The 14,522-nt window shown below is 46.9% G+C and overlaps 1 protein-coding gene and 1 long non-coding RNA gene across 2 annotated transcripts in view; both read right to left on the bottom strand.

The window, feature by feature from the left end:
• Positions 1–14,522, bottom strand: part of LOC306916580 — a 144,595-nt gene that overhangs the window by 92,561 nt on the left and 37,512 nt on the right. The gene's annotated exons all lie outside the window — the stretch shown is intronic.
• The window catches only part of LOC306916577 (dynein axonemal heavy chain 12-like), a gene marked incomplete at its 3' end in the record, with an annotated part of 94,759 nt that overhangs the window by 66,314 nt on the left and 13,923 nt on the right, over positions 1–14,522 (bottom strand). Inside the window, exons 15-26 of the mRNA XM_079494500.1 lie at positions 13,745–13,870; positions 12,698–12,832; positions 11,947–12,140; positions 11,234–11,489; positions 10,533–10,718; positions 8,514–8,714; positions 7,381–7,575; positions 4,781–4,902; positions 4,243–4,378; positions 3,119–3,265; positions 750–869; positions 469–625 (exon numbers count right to left, since the gene is read on the bottom strand). Of these exons, the coding sequence (XP_079350626.1) occupies positions 469–625; positions 750–869; positions 3,119–3,265; positions 4,243–4,378; positions 4,781–4,902; positions 7,381–7,575; positions 8,514–8,714; positions 10,533–10,718; positions 11,234–11,489; positions 11,947–12,140; positions 12,698–12,832; positions 13,745–13,870 (1,975 nt within the window). The remainder of the gene's footprint in view (positions 1–468; positions 626–749; positions 870–3,118; positions 3,266–4,242; positions 4,379–4,780; positions 4,903–7,380; positions 7,576–8,513; positions 8,715–10,532; positions 10,719–11,233; positions 11,490–11,946; positions 12,141–12,697; positions 12,833–13,744; positions 13,871–14,522) is intronic.

Genomic DNA, 14,522 nt, shown 5'->3' with positions numbered 1-14,522 from the left:
GAGAGACGAGTCATTCTTTCCGTCGCGCTAATGGCCAAGTCAATGGTAAGCTAACAATTGCCTATCAGCGGCAGCTAGAGGCGGGATCAAGGCAGCACTGTGTATGCCTTGATCCCGCCTCTAGCTGCCGCTGATTGGCCAGGCCGTTTGGTGGCCGGAGCATCAAGTCTGCCTGAGAGTTCCCAGATGGGAGCAGGAGGGGGGGACCCAGTGTAATCTCTGCTGCCCCATCTGGCGGAGTCAGGTTAGCATACGGTAGCCGAAAGGCGAACTGACAAAAAAAAAAAAGGGAAAAATTCAGAATATTCTTATCTCGCCCCATATCATTGAGGATGCGCTAAGACGTGTGAGGACGTCGGATGTACCTGTCAATTGGGACCCCTAGGACGTGTGGCGACTTCCTATGTACGGAAGCGGTTAAACGACACAGTTTTTCATAGTAAGCAACTAATGCCATGCATGAAGTACCTTTCTGGCTCAGTTCCAGGACCACGTCTCTGGCGTGCACGTCGATGGTCACCAACGCCCCCAGCGTGGTCCGGGTCTGTTTGGGTAGTCTTCCTCTCACCAGCTCCACGATGTCATTCAGCTGACTCTGCAGCTGCTCATGGTATCTCTTTAAACCCTGCCGCAAAGCAAAACACACTTATTGCTCAACGAAAACAGACTCGTCGCATTTTCATTAGCCTCGGGAACCACAGGCACACACACACACACACACACACACACAAAAAGCAGGTAAAACTCACGCCAGCTCCTGCTCTGATGGCTTCGTGTACTTCCAGGGTCCAGTAGATCTGGGAGGTGCAGAGCACCACCTGTCCAGGCCACTCCGTCACCCACTGGCCACGAGGAGTCTCACAGTACGCCTGCCCAAAACAACACCATCCCTTTACGAGGAGTCTCACAGTACGCCTGCCCAAAACAACACCATCCCTTTACGAGGAGTCTCACAGTACGCCTGCCCAAAACAACACCATCCCTTTACGAGGAGTCTCACAGTACGCCTGCCCAAAACAACACCATCCCTTTACGAGGAGTCTCACAGTACGCCTGCCCAAAACAACACCATCCCTTTACGAGGAGTCTCACAGTACGCCTGCCCAAAACAACACCATCCCTTTTCAGATCGCTAGATCCAGATTCTTATGGAAATCAGTGTTGAATTTGTCGACTAAAACTATAACGAAAAATGTTCGTCGACTACCTTTTTTCACTGACGAAAACAAAATGGAAACTAAATGAAAACTAAGCCACGATGACTGAAACTAAAGACTGAAAAGATTAAATATACTGACAATTTTGTCGACAAATAAAAACTAGACTAAAATGTTAGGAAGGGACTAGTGGACAAGAGATCCAGTACAAGTAATTTGACACTTTGTTGCATGCTGACAATAGCAGATCACAACGCATCGCAGCGCGCCGCGTTGTGAGCTTGTAGATCTGCTATTGTCAGCAAGTGTAAAATCAGTCATTACGACGGCATCAAGGCCCGCCAAAATACATTTTAGTCGACTAAATCAACCGTAGATTTAGTCGACTGAAATCTCATGACATTTAGTCCACTAAAACTAGACCAACACTAACACGTTCCAGGTGACTAAAACTAAATTAAAACTATTCAAAAGACTGACTTTTGGGTCGCCAAATTATTTTGGGGGTTCCCCAAAGTATTTTTTTTTGTGCAACTGAATGGCTAGAATATGGAAAAAATGAAGAGTTTACATAGTTTACACATAGTACTGGGGAGGGGGTCAAAGCATTTCCGGGGGTCAAAGCATTTCCGGGGGTCCCCAGCCAAAAAGGTTGAGAACCCTTGGTTTAGTACATACATGGTGAATGGACTAATGGAAATAGTAAATGGTAAAATGTGCATCTACACAGTAAAGTGATTTTATCCAAAGCGCTTTACATTACATTCACCAACACACACATTCATACAGCTTTACATAGATTGTGCATTACATTCACCCATTCACACACACACACACACACACACACACACACACACACACACACACACACACACACACACACACACACACACACACACACACACACACACACACACACACACACACACACACACACACACACACACACACACACACACACACACACACACACACACACACTCACTCACACATTCATACAGCTTTACATAGATTGTGCATTACACTCACCCATTCACACACACACATTCATACAGCTTTACATAGATTGTGCATTACACTCACCCATTCACACACACACATTCATACAGCTTTACATAGATTGTGCATTACATTCACCCATTTTCACACACACGTTCACACACCGATGGTGGAGGAAACCATGCAAGGCACCAACCTGCTCATCGGGAGCAATTATGGGTTCAGAGTCTCGCTCAAGGACACTTCGTTCGACACTAACTCTGGGGGAGCCCGCAGGATCGAACTGCGAACCTTTGCGGTTCCCATCCGGCCGCTCGAGCCACTCTACCCCTGAGCCACTGCCACCCTGTGAACTGTGATGTTGTATGCCTGGATAAGAGGGCAGAGATCTTCTCTTCTCCCTGTGAACTGTGTTGTTGTATGGATAAGAGGGCAGGGATCTTCTCTTCTCCCTGTGAACTGTGATGTTGTATGGATAAGAGGGCAGGGATCTTCTCTTCTCCCTGTGAACTGTGATGTTGTATGGATAAGAGGGCAGGGATCTTCTCTTCTCCCTGTGAACTGTGTTGTTGTATGGATAAGAGGGCAGGGATCTTCTCTTCTCCCTGTGAACTGTGTTGTTGTATGGATAAGAGGGCAGGGATCTTCTCTTCTCCCTGTGAACTGTGTTGTTGTATGGATAAGAGGGCAGGGATCTTCTCTTCTCCCTGTGAACTGTGTTGTTGTATGGATAAGAGGGCAGGGATCTTCTCTTCTCCCTGTGAACTGTGTTGTTGTATGGATAAGAGGGCAGGGATCTTCTCTTCTCCCTGTGAACTGTGTTGTTGTATGGATAAGAGGGCAGGGATCTTCTCTTCTCCCTGTGAACTGTGATGTTGTATGGATAAGAGGGCAGGGATCTTCTCCCTGTGAACTGTGTTGTTGTATGTATGGATAAGAGGGCAGGGATCTTCTCTTCTCACCACTTTGGATCGAGCCACCACGTCTCTGACGCTCCGCACCATCACATCCTCCACCTGCACCAGCCACTTCTCCACCGCTCCCCTGGCCTCCGAGGTGGAGATCAGCTGGATGAGTTCCACACGCTCTCCTTCACTGCTGTACATGGCCTGGACGGACAGACAGACGGACAGATGTTTCAACACTCTGCTGTACAGTACATGGCCTGGACAGACAGACGGACAGATATTTCAACACTCTGCTGTACAGTACATGGCCTGGACGGACAGACAGACGGACAGATATTTCAACACTCTGCTGTACAGTACATGGCCTGGACAGACAGACGGACAGATATTTCAACACTCTGCTGTACAGTACATGGCCTGGACAGACAGACGGACAGATATTTCAACACTCTGCTGTACAGTACATGGCCTGGACGGACAGACGGACAGATATTTCAACACTCTGCTGTACAGTACATGGCCTGGACAGACAGACGGACAGATATTTCAACATGCCGTACATGGTCTGGACAGACAGACAGACAGACAGATAGGAGAGGAACAATGTGGAAAACAGCCTATCGATCAGTGTTGATTTCGTCGACTAAAACTATGACGAAAAATGCTCGTCGACTACATTTTTTCACTGACGAAAACTAAATAAAAACTAAGCTATGATGACTGAAACTATGACTAAATATAGTGACAATTTTGTCAACAAATGAAAACGAGACTAAAATGTTAGGGAGGGACTAGCGGAGAAGAGATCCAGTAGAGCTAAAAGACATGTTATGCTTTGTTGCGCTCTGAAAATAGCAGATCTACAAGCTCACAACATGTCACGCTGCGACATGTCGTGAGCAGATCTGTTCTTTTCAGCATGCAACCGAGTGTAAAATCAGTCATTACGACGCCACCAAGGCCCGCCAACACACATTTTTGTCAACAAAATCAACTGTAGATTTATTCGGGTTAGGGTTGACAAAAACTAGACTCAAACTAAAACATTTCAGATGACCAAAAATATCACAAAAACTAAAAAAAAATATATATATATATTCAAATGACTAAGACTACAACTAAATCAAAATATGCTGTGAAAATCAACACTAACATCAAGCAAGCCTACTGTAACTTGCCTGAATATCCAGGTCGGGCAAAAAGTCCAGCTTGGAGATGCCTTCGAAGCACTTCTTCAGATGGGGCTGCACGCGCTGAGGGTCCTTGGTCTCCGACAGGATCTCCAGCATCTCGTCGTTGGAGAGGAAGAAGAAGCTGTCAGGAACGGTGGAAGAGAGGCATCATTATCATTATCATCATCACCACCTTTATTTATACTCGGGAGTACAATTGAGCTCAGTGGCCTGGTTAGAGTGTCCGCCCTGAGACTGGGAGGTCGGGGTTCGATCCCCGGCCGGGTCATACCAAAGACTCTAAAAAAATGGGACCCAGTGCCTCCCTGCTTGACACTCAGCATGAAGGGTTGGATTGGGGGTAAGTCCCTGCGACATACTAGCGTCATGTCCAGGGGGTGTACTTGTACATCAAGCGGGAGTAGCTGTTCATGAGGTGGACAGCCGCTGCCCCCGCCGGCAGGGGCAATGGGGCTCAAGAGGCTAAATGGGTTAATAATATTATTAACCTAATAATACACATTATAAAAGTATCTGACCGTACCGAGGAAAGAAGAGCCGTTTATTCTCCAGGTACACGTTCAGTCCCTTCATGATCTGATCCAGGAGGTTGTTGGAGTCCTGGAGCTTCAGCAGCAGGTCGGGCAGCGAGGTGGCCGACAGGATCTACAACACATTGAACACACCATCATCATACAGGGAGGTGGCCGACAGGATCTACAACACATTGAACACACCATCATCATACAGCGAGGTGGCCGACAGGATCTACAACACATTGAACACACCATCATCATACAGCGAGGTGGCCGACAGGATCTACAACACATTGAACACACCATCATCATACAGGGAGGTGGCCGACAGGATCTACAACACATTGAACACACCATCATCATACAGCGAGGTGGCCGACAGGATCTACAACACATTGAACACACCATCATACAGCGAGGTGGCCAACAGGATCTACAACACATTGAACACATCATCATCATACAGGGAGGTGGCCGACAGGATCTACATCACATTGAACACATCATCATATACAGCGAGGTGGCCGACAGGATCTACAACACATTGAACACACCATCATACAGCGAGGTGGCCGACAGGATCTACAACACATTGAACACACCATCATCATACAGGGAGGTGGCCGACAGGATCTACAACACATTGAACACACCATCATCATACAGGGAGGTGGCCGACAGGATCTACAACACATTGAACACACCATCATCATACAGCGAGGTGGCCGACAGGATCTACAACACATTGAACACACCATCATCATACAGGGAGGTGGCCGACAGGATCTACAACACATTGAACACACCATCACATACAGCAAGGTGGCCGACAGGATCTACAACACATTGAACACACCATCATACAGCGAGGTGGCCGACAGGATCTACATCACATTGAACACATCATCATATACAGCGAGTGGGCGACAGGATCTACATAACAATGAACACACCATCATATACAGCGAGGTGGCCGACAGGATCTACATCACATTGAACACACCATCACATACAGCGAGGTGGCCAACAGGATCTACATCACATTGAACACACCATCACATACAGCGAGGTGGCCGACAGGATCTACAACACATTGAACACACCATCACATACAGCGAGGTGGCCGACAGGATCTACAACACATTGAACACATCATCATATACAGCGAGGTGGCCGACAGGATCTACAACACATTGAACACACCATCATACAGGGAGGTGGCCGACAGGATCTACAACACATTGAACACACCATCATATACAGCGAGGTGGCCGACAGGATCTACAACACATTGAACACACCATCATACAGCGAGGTGGCCGACAGGATCTACAACACATTGAACACACCATCATACAGGGAGGTGGCCGACAGGATCTACAACACATTGAACACACCATCATACAGGGAGGTGGCCGACAGGATCTACAACACATTGAACACATCATCATATACAGCGAGGTGGCTCACCGTGGCTGAGAGGATCTACCATAGAAACACATTTGAACACATCGAGCACTTAAAAGGATCCCTGGCTATTAGTAAGACAAATTATGCCGTAGTTAGTTGCTGCGAGAGTGAGGTCTAGCCAACACCAACTCGGGATTCCTAGATCGCTGCCCTCCACAAATTCCTATCCAACATCAGGTTCTTGAGGTCTGCAGTGTTGTCAGCCAAGCCGTCTACATAGGTGGTACGCTTCTTTCACATAGGTTTCTTTCAGAAAACTGTCATGATTTAGAAGACATTTTGTAGAATCTGGTTCTCAGGTCTCAGTGGGCAAAGTGACATGGAGCTTCTCCAGGCAGCTATATACCATATACCTTGGGCTCCTTGACGCAGTGGCTCGTGACCTCTCTCCAGTGCTTTTTACCTTGGGCTCCTTTTTATTTTTTTATTAAACTTTATCCCACAATTTTGTAACCCATTTTTCACCCCTGTGTCAATTATCTAATGTGATCCTGAGCTCTACACACCCTCCGCCAACCTGGGGAGAGCAACTGACTTGAACGCATGCTTCCTTCATGCATGAGTGTCCAAGTTGATCCTTTACACCTGCCAGGGGGGAGTTTCCATGGTTGGACGTAGCGCGTGGAAGGAACACGTTATTCCAACCAGTTCCTTTCCCCTCCATCAGGCGCCCCGGCTGGCCAGGCGGAGGTAGTTTAGAGACCAGGATTACTGCATGTTTTTTGTGAGGGTACCTAACCTAGGCTTAGGGGACACGGGGAGAACATGCAAACTCCCCACAGAAAGGCCTACCTTGGGCTCCTTGACGCAGTGACCTCTCTCCAGGCAGCTATATATATATATACCTTGGGCTCCTTGACGCAGTGACCTCTCTCCAGGCAGCTATATATATATATACCTTGGGCTCCTTGACGCAGTGACCTCTCTCCAGGCAGCTATATATATATATATATACCTTGGGCTCCTTGACGCAGTGACCTCTCTCCAGGCAGCTATATATATATATATATACCTTGGGCTCCTTGACGCAGTGACCTCTCTCCAGGCAGCTATATATATATATATATATATATATACCTTGGGCTCCTTGACGCAGTGACCTCTCTCCAGGCAGCTATATATATATATATATATATACCTTGGGCTCCTTGACGCAGTGGCTCATGACTTCTCTCCAGGTCTTGTCCACGGTGTGGAAGAGACGTCCCTCCTCGGGCATCTGCTGCATGATGTCCTGCGAGGAGAAGATGGGCTCCAGGTAGAGCCACTGGGCCTGGACCTTCAGCCACTCCTCTGTGGTGTCCTGGATGCGCAGGAGACGTTCCTCCCAGAGCTACAGGAGGAACACACACACACCACACGCACGCACGCACGCACGCACGCACGCACGCACGCACGCACGCACGCACACGATCTTATCAAGCCCACTATCGAGCATTTTCTATTCCTTTGTGGAAAGACGGCAGACGACAATACAATCTGAACAGAACCAGTATCTTTTGCTAGGGCCTTCACATACAGTACTTTACTAACACACGGGAGGCAATTGACCTTTTTACTTTAGGAAAGGACCACCATTTTGATGAGATTTAGCCTCTCAGACCCAATGTTTTTTATTGATTTCGTCCACAGTTCCGTGCTGTATGTTTTGCTGTTGGTACCATTAGGAGAGATAACAGGCATCACGTTGATCAAAATAACAATTATTCTACATTCTCTAATTGTGTAGACTTGTAAGTAATGCAGATGTTTAACAATAATTTAACTCTTGCATAAGTGTGTAAGTGAAAAAAGGTAGTCAGTTGACGAACATGTTTCGTCATAGTTTTAGTCGTCAATCTCAACGCTGTTGGAACCCTACAGTGTGCCCACCATGATCTCCTCCTCAAAGGGCTTGAAGTAGGTCCACCCACCTCATGGCCCACCCACCATGATCTCCTCCTCAAAGGGCTTGACGTAGGTCCACCCACCTCATGGCCCACCCACCATGATCTCCTCCTCAAAGGGCTTGAAGTAGGTCCACCCACCTCATGGCCCACCCACCATGATCTCCTCCTCAAAGGGCTTGAAGTAGGTCCACCCACCTCATGGCCCACCCACCTTGATCTGCTCCTTTAAGGGCTTGACGTGGGTCCACCCACCTCACGGCCCACCCACCTTGATCTGCTCCTTTAAGGGCTTGTCGTAGGTCCGCCCACCACATGGCCCACCCACCATGATCTCCTCCTCAAAGGGCTTGACGTAGGTCCACCCACCTCACGGCCCACCCACCTTGATCTGCTCCTCAAATGGCTTGACGTAGGGCGAGCCCCTCATGGTCTGGGTCTTGATGATCTGGTCGTCCAACATGGTCTGGATCTCGTCCACGGCCGTGAGGATGGACACCCCGGTGTCTCTGTAGGGGTGGTGGTGGAAGGACACGCCGTCCCACAGCTCCACCATGGACCGCATGGTCTTCTCCAGAGAAAACTCCTGACGTGTCAACAGACCATAGAGTTATATAGAAACTACAGGTCTTCTCCAGAGAAAACTCCTAACGCAGTGAACAACATACTTCTCCAGAGAAAGCTCCTGACGTGTCAACAGACCATAGAGTTATATATAAACTGGAGGATGGTGGTGGTCAGAGCCATAGAGTAAGAGAGAGTTACAACATTGAGGGGGCAGAAAACTGAGCGCTCGAGCGCTGCTCATGCAGCCCTGGAATGTGACAAGCTGGACTTTGAAATATATTGTTTTCAACGAGGGCGGTGCAAATATCAGTCATTTTAGGCATGTGTGCAACATGACAACTGTTTTAAAGTATTATACAGTGACAACTAAAGTCTCTGTAATGTTTATGTAAAATAAAGGGATCTAAGATCATTTAAGATGGACTGTTGCCTGAGTTCCAGTGCATTCTGCCAACTTCCGGTCCAGGACATTGGCACTCTTTGCAATGCTCTTCGCCAATATAAGTCTATGTAGTAAAGCCGTCAACACACAGCATTCAGCATTCAGAGTGAGGAGTGCTCTTATTATCCTTAAATGTTTTTATCCCACGATTTTGTAACCCATTTTTCACCCCTGTGTCAATTATCTAATGTGATCCTGGGCTCTACACACCCTCCGCCAACCTAGTCCCCATATATGGGAGACATGGGGAGAGCAACGGACTTGAACTCATGCTTCCTTCATGCCTGAGTGTCCAAGTTGCTCCTTTACACCTGAAAGGTGGGAGTTTCCCTGGTTGGTAAATGGTAAATGGTAAATGGTGCATTTATATAGCGCCTTTATCCAAGGCGCTTTACATAGATTGTGCATTACATTCACCCGTTCATACACCGATTGCGGCGGAAGCCATGCAAGGTACCAACCAGCACATCGGGAGCAATTTGGGGTTCAGTGTCTTGCCCAAGGACACTTCGACATGTAGACAGGAGGAGCCGGGATTCGAACCGCCGACCCATGGATCATTGGACGACCTGCTCTACCTCCTGAGCCACAGTCACCCCGTAGCGCGTGGCCCCGTAGCGCGTGGATTAACACGTTATTCCAACCAGTTCCTTTCCCCTCCATCAGGCGCCCCGGCTGGCCAGGGGGAGGCAGTTTAGAGTCCAGGATTACAGCATGTTTTTGTGAGGGTACCTACCCTAGGGGACACGGGGAGAACATGCAAACTCCACACAGAAGGGCCCTTTCACCAACCCCGCCTCGGGTATGGGCACTGATGACGAGGAGGAGGAAACGCCACCAACACCCACAGCGCCCCGAGCGGGAATCGAACCCAGGACCTTCTAGCTGTGAGGCGACAGCACTACCAACTGTGCCACCGTGCCCCCTGAGGGGTGCTCTTATCATCATACATCATCATATACATCACATTCCATGCTCAGCCAATCAAATCATAACAAAAGTAATTCCGGCCAATCACTTTTGGCATCTTAACTTTTCTGCCCTCACCTTTTTTTATCTTCAATGTGTACAATCAAATCATCGCTATGGGGTGATCAACCAATCACTGAAAATATTTTCAGCATGCAACTAATTGTAAAATGACTTATACTGGATCTCTTGTCCACTAGTCCCTTCCTAACATTTTAGTCTAGTTTTTATTTGTTGACGAAATAGTCAGTATATGTAGTCTTATTTTTAGTCATCATAGCTTAGTTTTTATTTCGTTTCCATTTAGTTTTCGTCAGTGGAAAAAGGTAGTCGATTCTTCGTCTTAGTTTTAGTCGACGAAAACAACACTGGTTCCACCACACAGTATGAAGGAACAAAGAAAAGATGGCGCGTGTGCGGTCTCACTTTACTAGCGGCGGTGCTGATGGTTTCGAACCGATCCAGGTGTGAAGACAGGTCCTGTCGGAGGACTTTCCGCAGCGTGGTGCCAGAGTCTGGCGCGAGCTCCTGCCCCGCTATCTGTGACATCTGCTCCCAGTGGCGCCGCCTGATGCCTGCGTTACACAGGATGGCCACCAGGGGGATGTGCTCCTGGTGACGACAAAACCAAACACACAACACGCTAAGAATTCCATCGACAAATAGAAAGCACACTCGTTTGAAGTGAGGGGCTACGTTTGTTTAAGGTGCTCTAAACAAACATTAAAAGTCCATAGACTTGGCTGCCACTCTGTTAAAAGTGCTCCAAACATAAGTCTGTTAAAAGCACTCTGTTAAAAGTGCTCCAAACATAAGTCTAAACAAACATAAACAAAAGTCCATAGACTTGGCTGCAATATGACGTAATTCTAAAAGCCAGACATTAGAGGGAATTGCGCTCATCAAAAACTAGACAAAAGTTTTTAGGGAAGGACTAGTGGAAACAGGTCTAAAGTCAGCCATTACGACGGCATCAAGGCCCACCAAAATACATTTTAATCGACTAAATCAACTGTACATTCAGTCGACTAAACTCTTATGATATTCAGTCGACTAAAACAGACTCAAACCAAAATATTTCAGATATTAATATTATATTTCAAATTTGACAGAATAAACAGTACTACCTTGAACTCTTTGACCTGCTCCATGACCTTGGAGCACATCAGCACGGTGGGAATGTCCCGGTGGCCGGCGTCCTCCTCTCCTCCTCCCCTCCTCCTCCGTGTCACCACACTGCTCTCCTTCTCCCTCTCCTGCTCCTCCATCTTCTTCTGCTTCTGCTGGAAGATCTTCAGCGTCTTGTAGGTCTCCCTGAAGAAGTCGTTGACCTCGTCCTCCATGCGCTCTCCGTCCAGGCCCAGGAAGGAGCCGTCCATCCATCTGCAACAACAAAGAGGCCATCAGCGTCTACAGTAGGTCTGTGACTGTTCAGCCTCGGAAACCAAGACGTTTTTATTTCCAGGGAGGAAAACAAAGTCTGGGTCCACTTCAATTCGGCATAGAGTAGCGCAAACGTCGATCACTCTCTGCTCGATGTGCAAAAATGGCAACTAAAAAACATGGTGAAGCAGCTTTCTGCTTCTACGGGCCGACGGTGTGGAACAATTAACTCCCATTATACCTTCAACAGGTAGCCTCTAGACATTTTTAAAGCACAGCTCAAAACTTGTTGTTTTGCATGTATCACATCACTGTATCACATTACTGCTATTATTTTAATGTTGTTTTATGCCTTTGTTGTTTTCTTTTTTTCTCTCTATTGCTCTGTAAAGCACTTTGAGCTGCATTTCATGTCATGAAAGGTGCTACAGTATACAAATAAAGTTGTATTATTGACCTCTTCTCGGTACGCTGCCACCTCAGAACCAGTCCAAAGAACTTGTGGTAGGGTTCCATGCTGTCCCTGATGAGCTCCACCTCGGGGTAACACGTCAGCTCCGTCTTGAAGAGGGCCTCCTCTTTGTTGATGAAGACAATGGACTCCTGCAGATCCTGCAGCTTCTTCTGCACCGTCCTCATGTCCGTCACGTACTGCTCAGAACAAGACATAACAGAGGGATGTCACGATTACACATTTAAGTTGACGATTAATTTGTCACAAACCGCCTCGTGCGCTCAGATCAGCCAACGCAGGGAGGCTGGCAGAACATTCACTACAAAAGAACGCTCCACACGTACCAGACTCGATCTTCTCCATTATACCTCCAAAACTATGGAATGAACTACCGCCGTAGTCTGAAAACTCACCTCTTAAAACTCTATCATGGCCAGTAGCACTTGCAAAAGCCTAAACGTATGTAATATAGATCTGATTGACTCACTGAATTATCCTCGGTAGTCCTTGACCATAGCAGTCATATTTATGACGAGTTACGTTCCTTAGATAACCATCACATGTTGTTCTATAGCAGCATGTCTGCCGTCTACATGTTTCCACATTTTAAATTCAAAAGACATTGCTTTGACCGTGTGCAGTACAGTACAGTACAGTACAGTACAGTACAGTACAGTACAGTACAGTACAGTACAGTACAGTACAGTACAGTACAGTACAGTACAGTACAGTACAGTACAGTACAGTACAGTACCTGTTGCATCTTGTCGAGCTCGGAGCATCCTGCAAACTCCTCCATCCTGCGCCCCAGCTTCTCCAACTCCATCGTCAACCTCTCCTTTCTTCCCAGAAGCTCCTGTTCCCCTCGGTGTGTAGCGTTCTCCATCACCTGCATGGGGAGAGACCAAAGAAGTCATTAAGTAAGACAACACAGGGAGACTGGCAGAGCATTCTCTAAACCACCCTGGACAACGCTCCACACGTCCCAGACTATTCTCCCTTCTCTAAAACACCCTGGACAACGCTCCACACGTCCCAGACTCTTCTCCCTTCTCTAAAACACCCTGGACAACGCTCCACACGTCCCAGACTCTTCTCCCTTCTCTAAAACACCCTGGACAACGCTCCACACGTCCCAGACTCTTCTCCCTTCTCTAAAACACCCTGGACAACGCTCCACACGTCCCAGACTCTTCTCCCTTCTCTAAAACACCATGGACAACGCTCCACGCGTCCCAGACTTTTCTCCCTTCTCTAAAACGCCATGGACAACGCTCCACGCGTCCCAGACTCTTCTCCCTTCTCTAAAACACCCCGGACAACGCTCCACGCGTCCTAGACTCTTCTCCCTTCTCTAAAACACCCTGGACAACGCTCAACATGTCCCAGACTCCCAGACTTCTCCTTCTGTCTCCAAAACTGTGGAATGAACTTCCCATTGCAATCAGAACTGCAGACTCACTCCCAATCTTCCACTGTAGTCTGAAAACCCACCTCTTCAGACTCCATCTTAGCCCATAACACTTGCCCTAGCCAGCCTCGACGACCTTTGCATATGCCTGATATGCAAAGGCTCAACTTATGTAATTTACATAGCATTTTATGTAGACATACTGTAGCACTCTATAGTATACTCATAGTTTAATTGTACAGATATTCTACTGTTAGACGGATGTTAGGTTCTTAGCTTACCTATGATTCTTGATGACTATTTCTATATGCATTTGATGTATTACCATTACTGCCAACAGCGCCATGGTGGCATTTTGATGTTGTTTTTGATGTTTTGACTGAACTGTACCTTGTCATTGAGCTCAAAGGCAGGGAGGATGTTCTGCGGCCAGAGAAGAACAGTGGAAATCAGCTCCAAATCCTCAGAGTCAAAGATGTGCACGTCCAGGAGATAGTTCAACGTCTTATTGGCTTCCTGTCAGAAGAGAACATAAAGATGGTTGAGCGTTAGGACTATAGCCAAGGACTATTAAAAGAGGACAGGAAGCGAAGACCAAGGAAGCTGAACGCGGAAGTGTTAGCTGCATATAGCCCATTGCGCATGTTTCTTTCCTTCCAGGGAGCAACATGGAGTCCACCGTACGGTCTTCGCTTCCTAACCTCTTTTAATTAACCTTGGCGTAGCCCAGAAAGCTGTTTGAATCACACATGCAGTGGTGAAAAAGTACTCAAACATTTTAGTTAAGTAAATGTATACTTCAATATAGATGTATTCCGTTAGGTGATGTTAAGTAACAGTCCCATATTAAAAATGTACTCAAGTAAAAGTACAAAAGTATCTGCATCAAAATGTACTTAAAATACTAAAAGTACTCATATTGCTCATAGTCCTCATATGTCCCATTTCACAAGTTGAAAATAGCCGATCTACAAGCTTGCTATTTTCAAATGGCTGAAATGTATTTAGGGTTGAAGTGGTTAATGTATGATTTATAATCATAATTAAAATCTAAGTAACTACTAACTAAAGTTTTCAAATAATTATAGTGCAGTACAAGTACAAATTTTGGCTCGGAGATGTAGTGGAGTAGAAGTAAAAGTACTGGGAATTGGAAATAAAGTACAAA

This window comes from Electrona antarctica (genome assembly GCF_951216825.1).
Source record: "Electrona antarctica genome assembly, chromosome: 23".
In the NCBI taxonomy this organism is placed as follows: domain Eukaryota; kingdom Metazoa; phylum Chordata; class Actinopteri; order Myctophiformes; family Myctophidae; genus Electrona; species Electrona antarctica.
The sequence above is the reverse complement of the archived record's forward strand: the minus strand, read 5'-3'. Positions and strand labels throughout refer to the sequence as shown.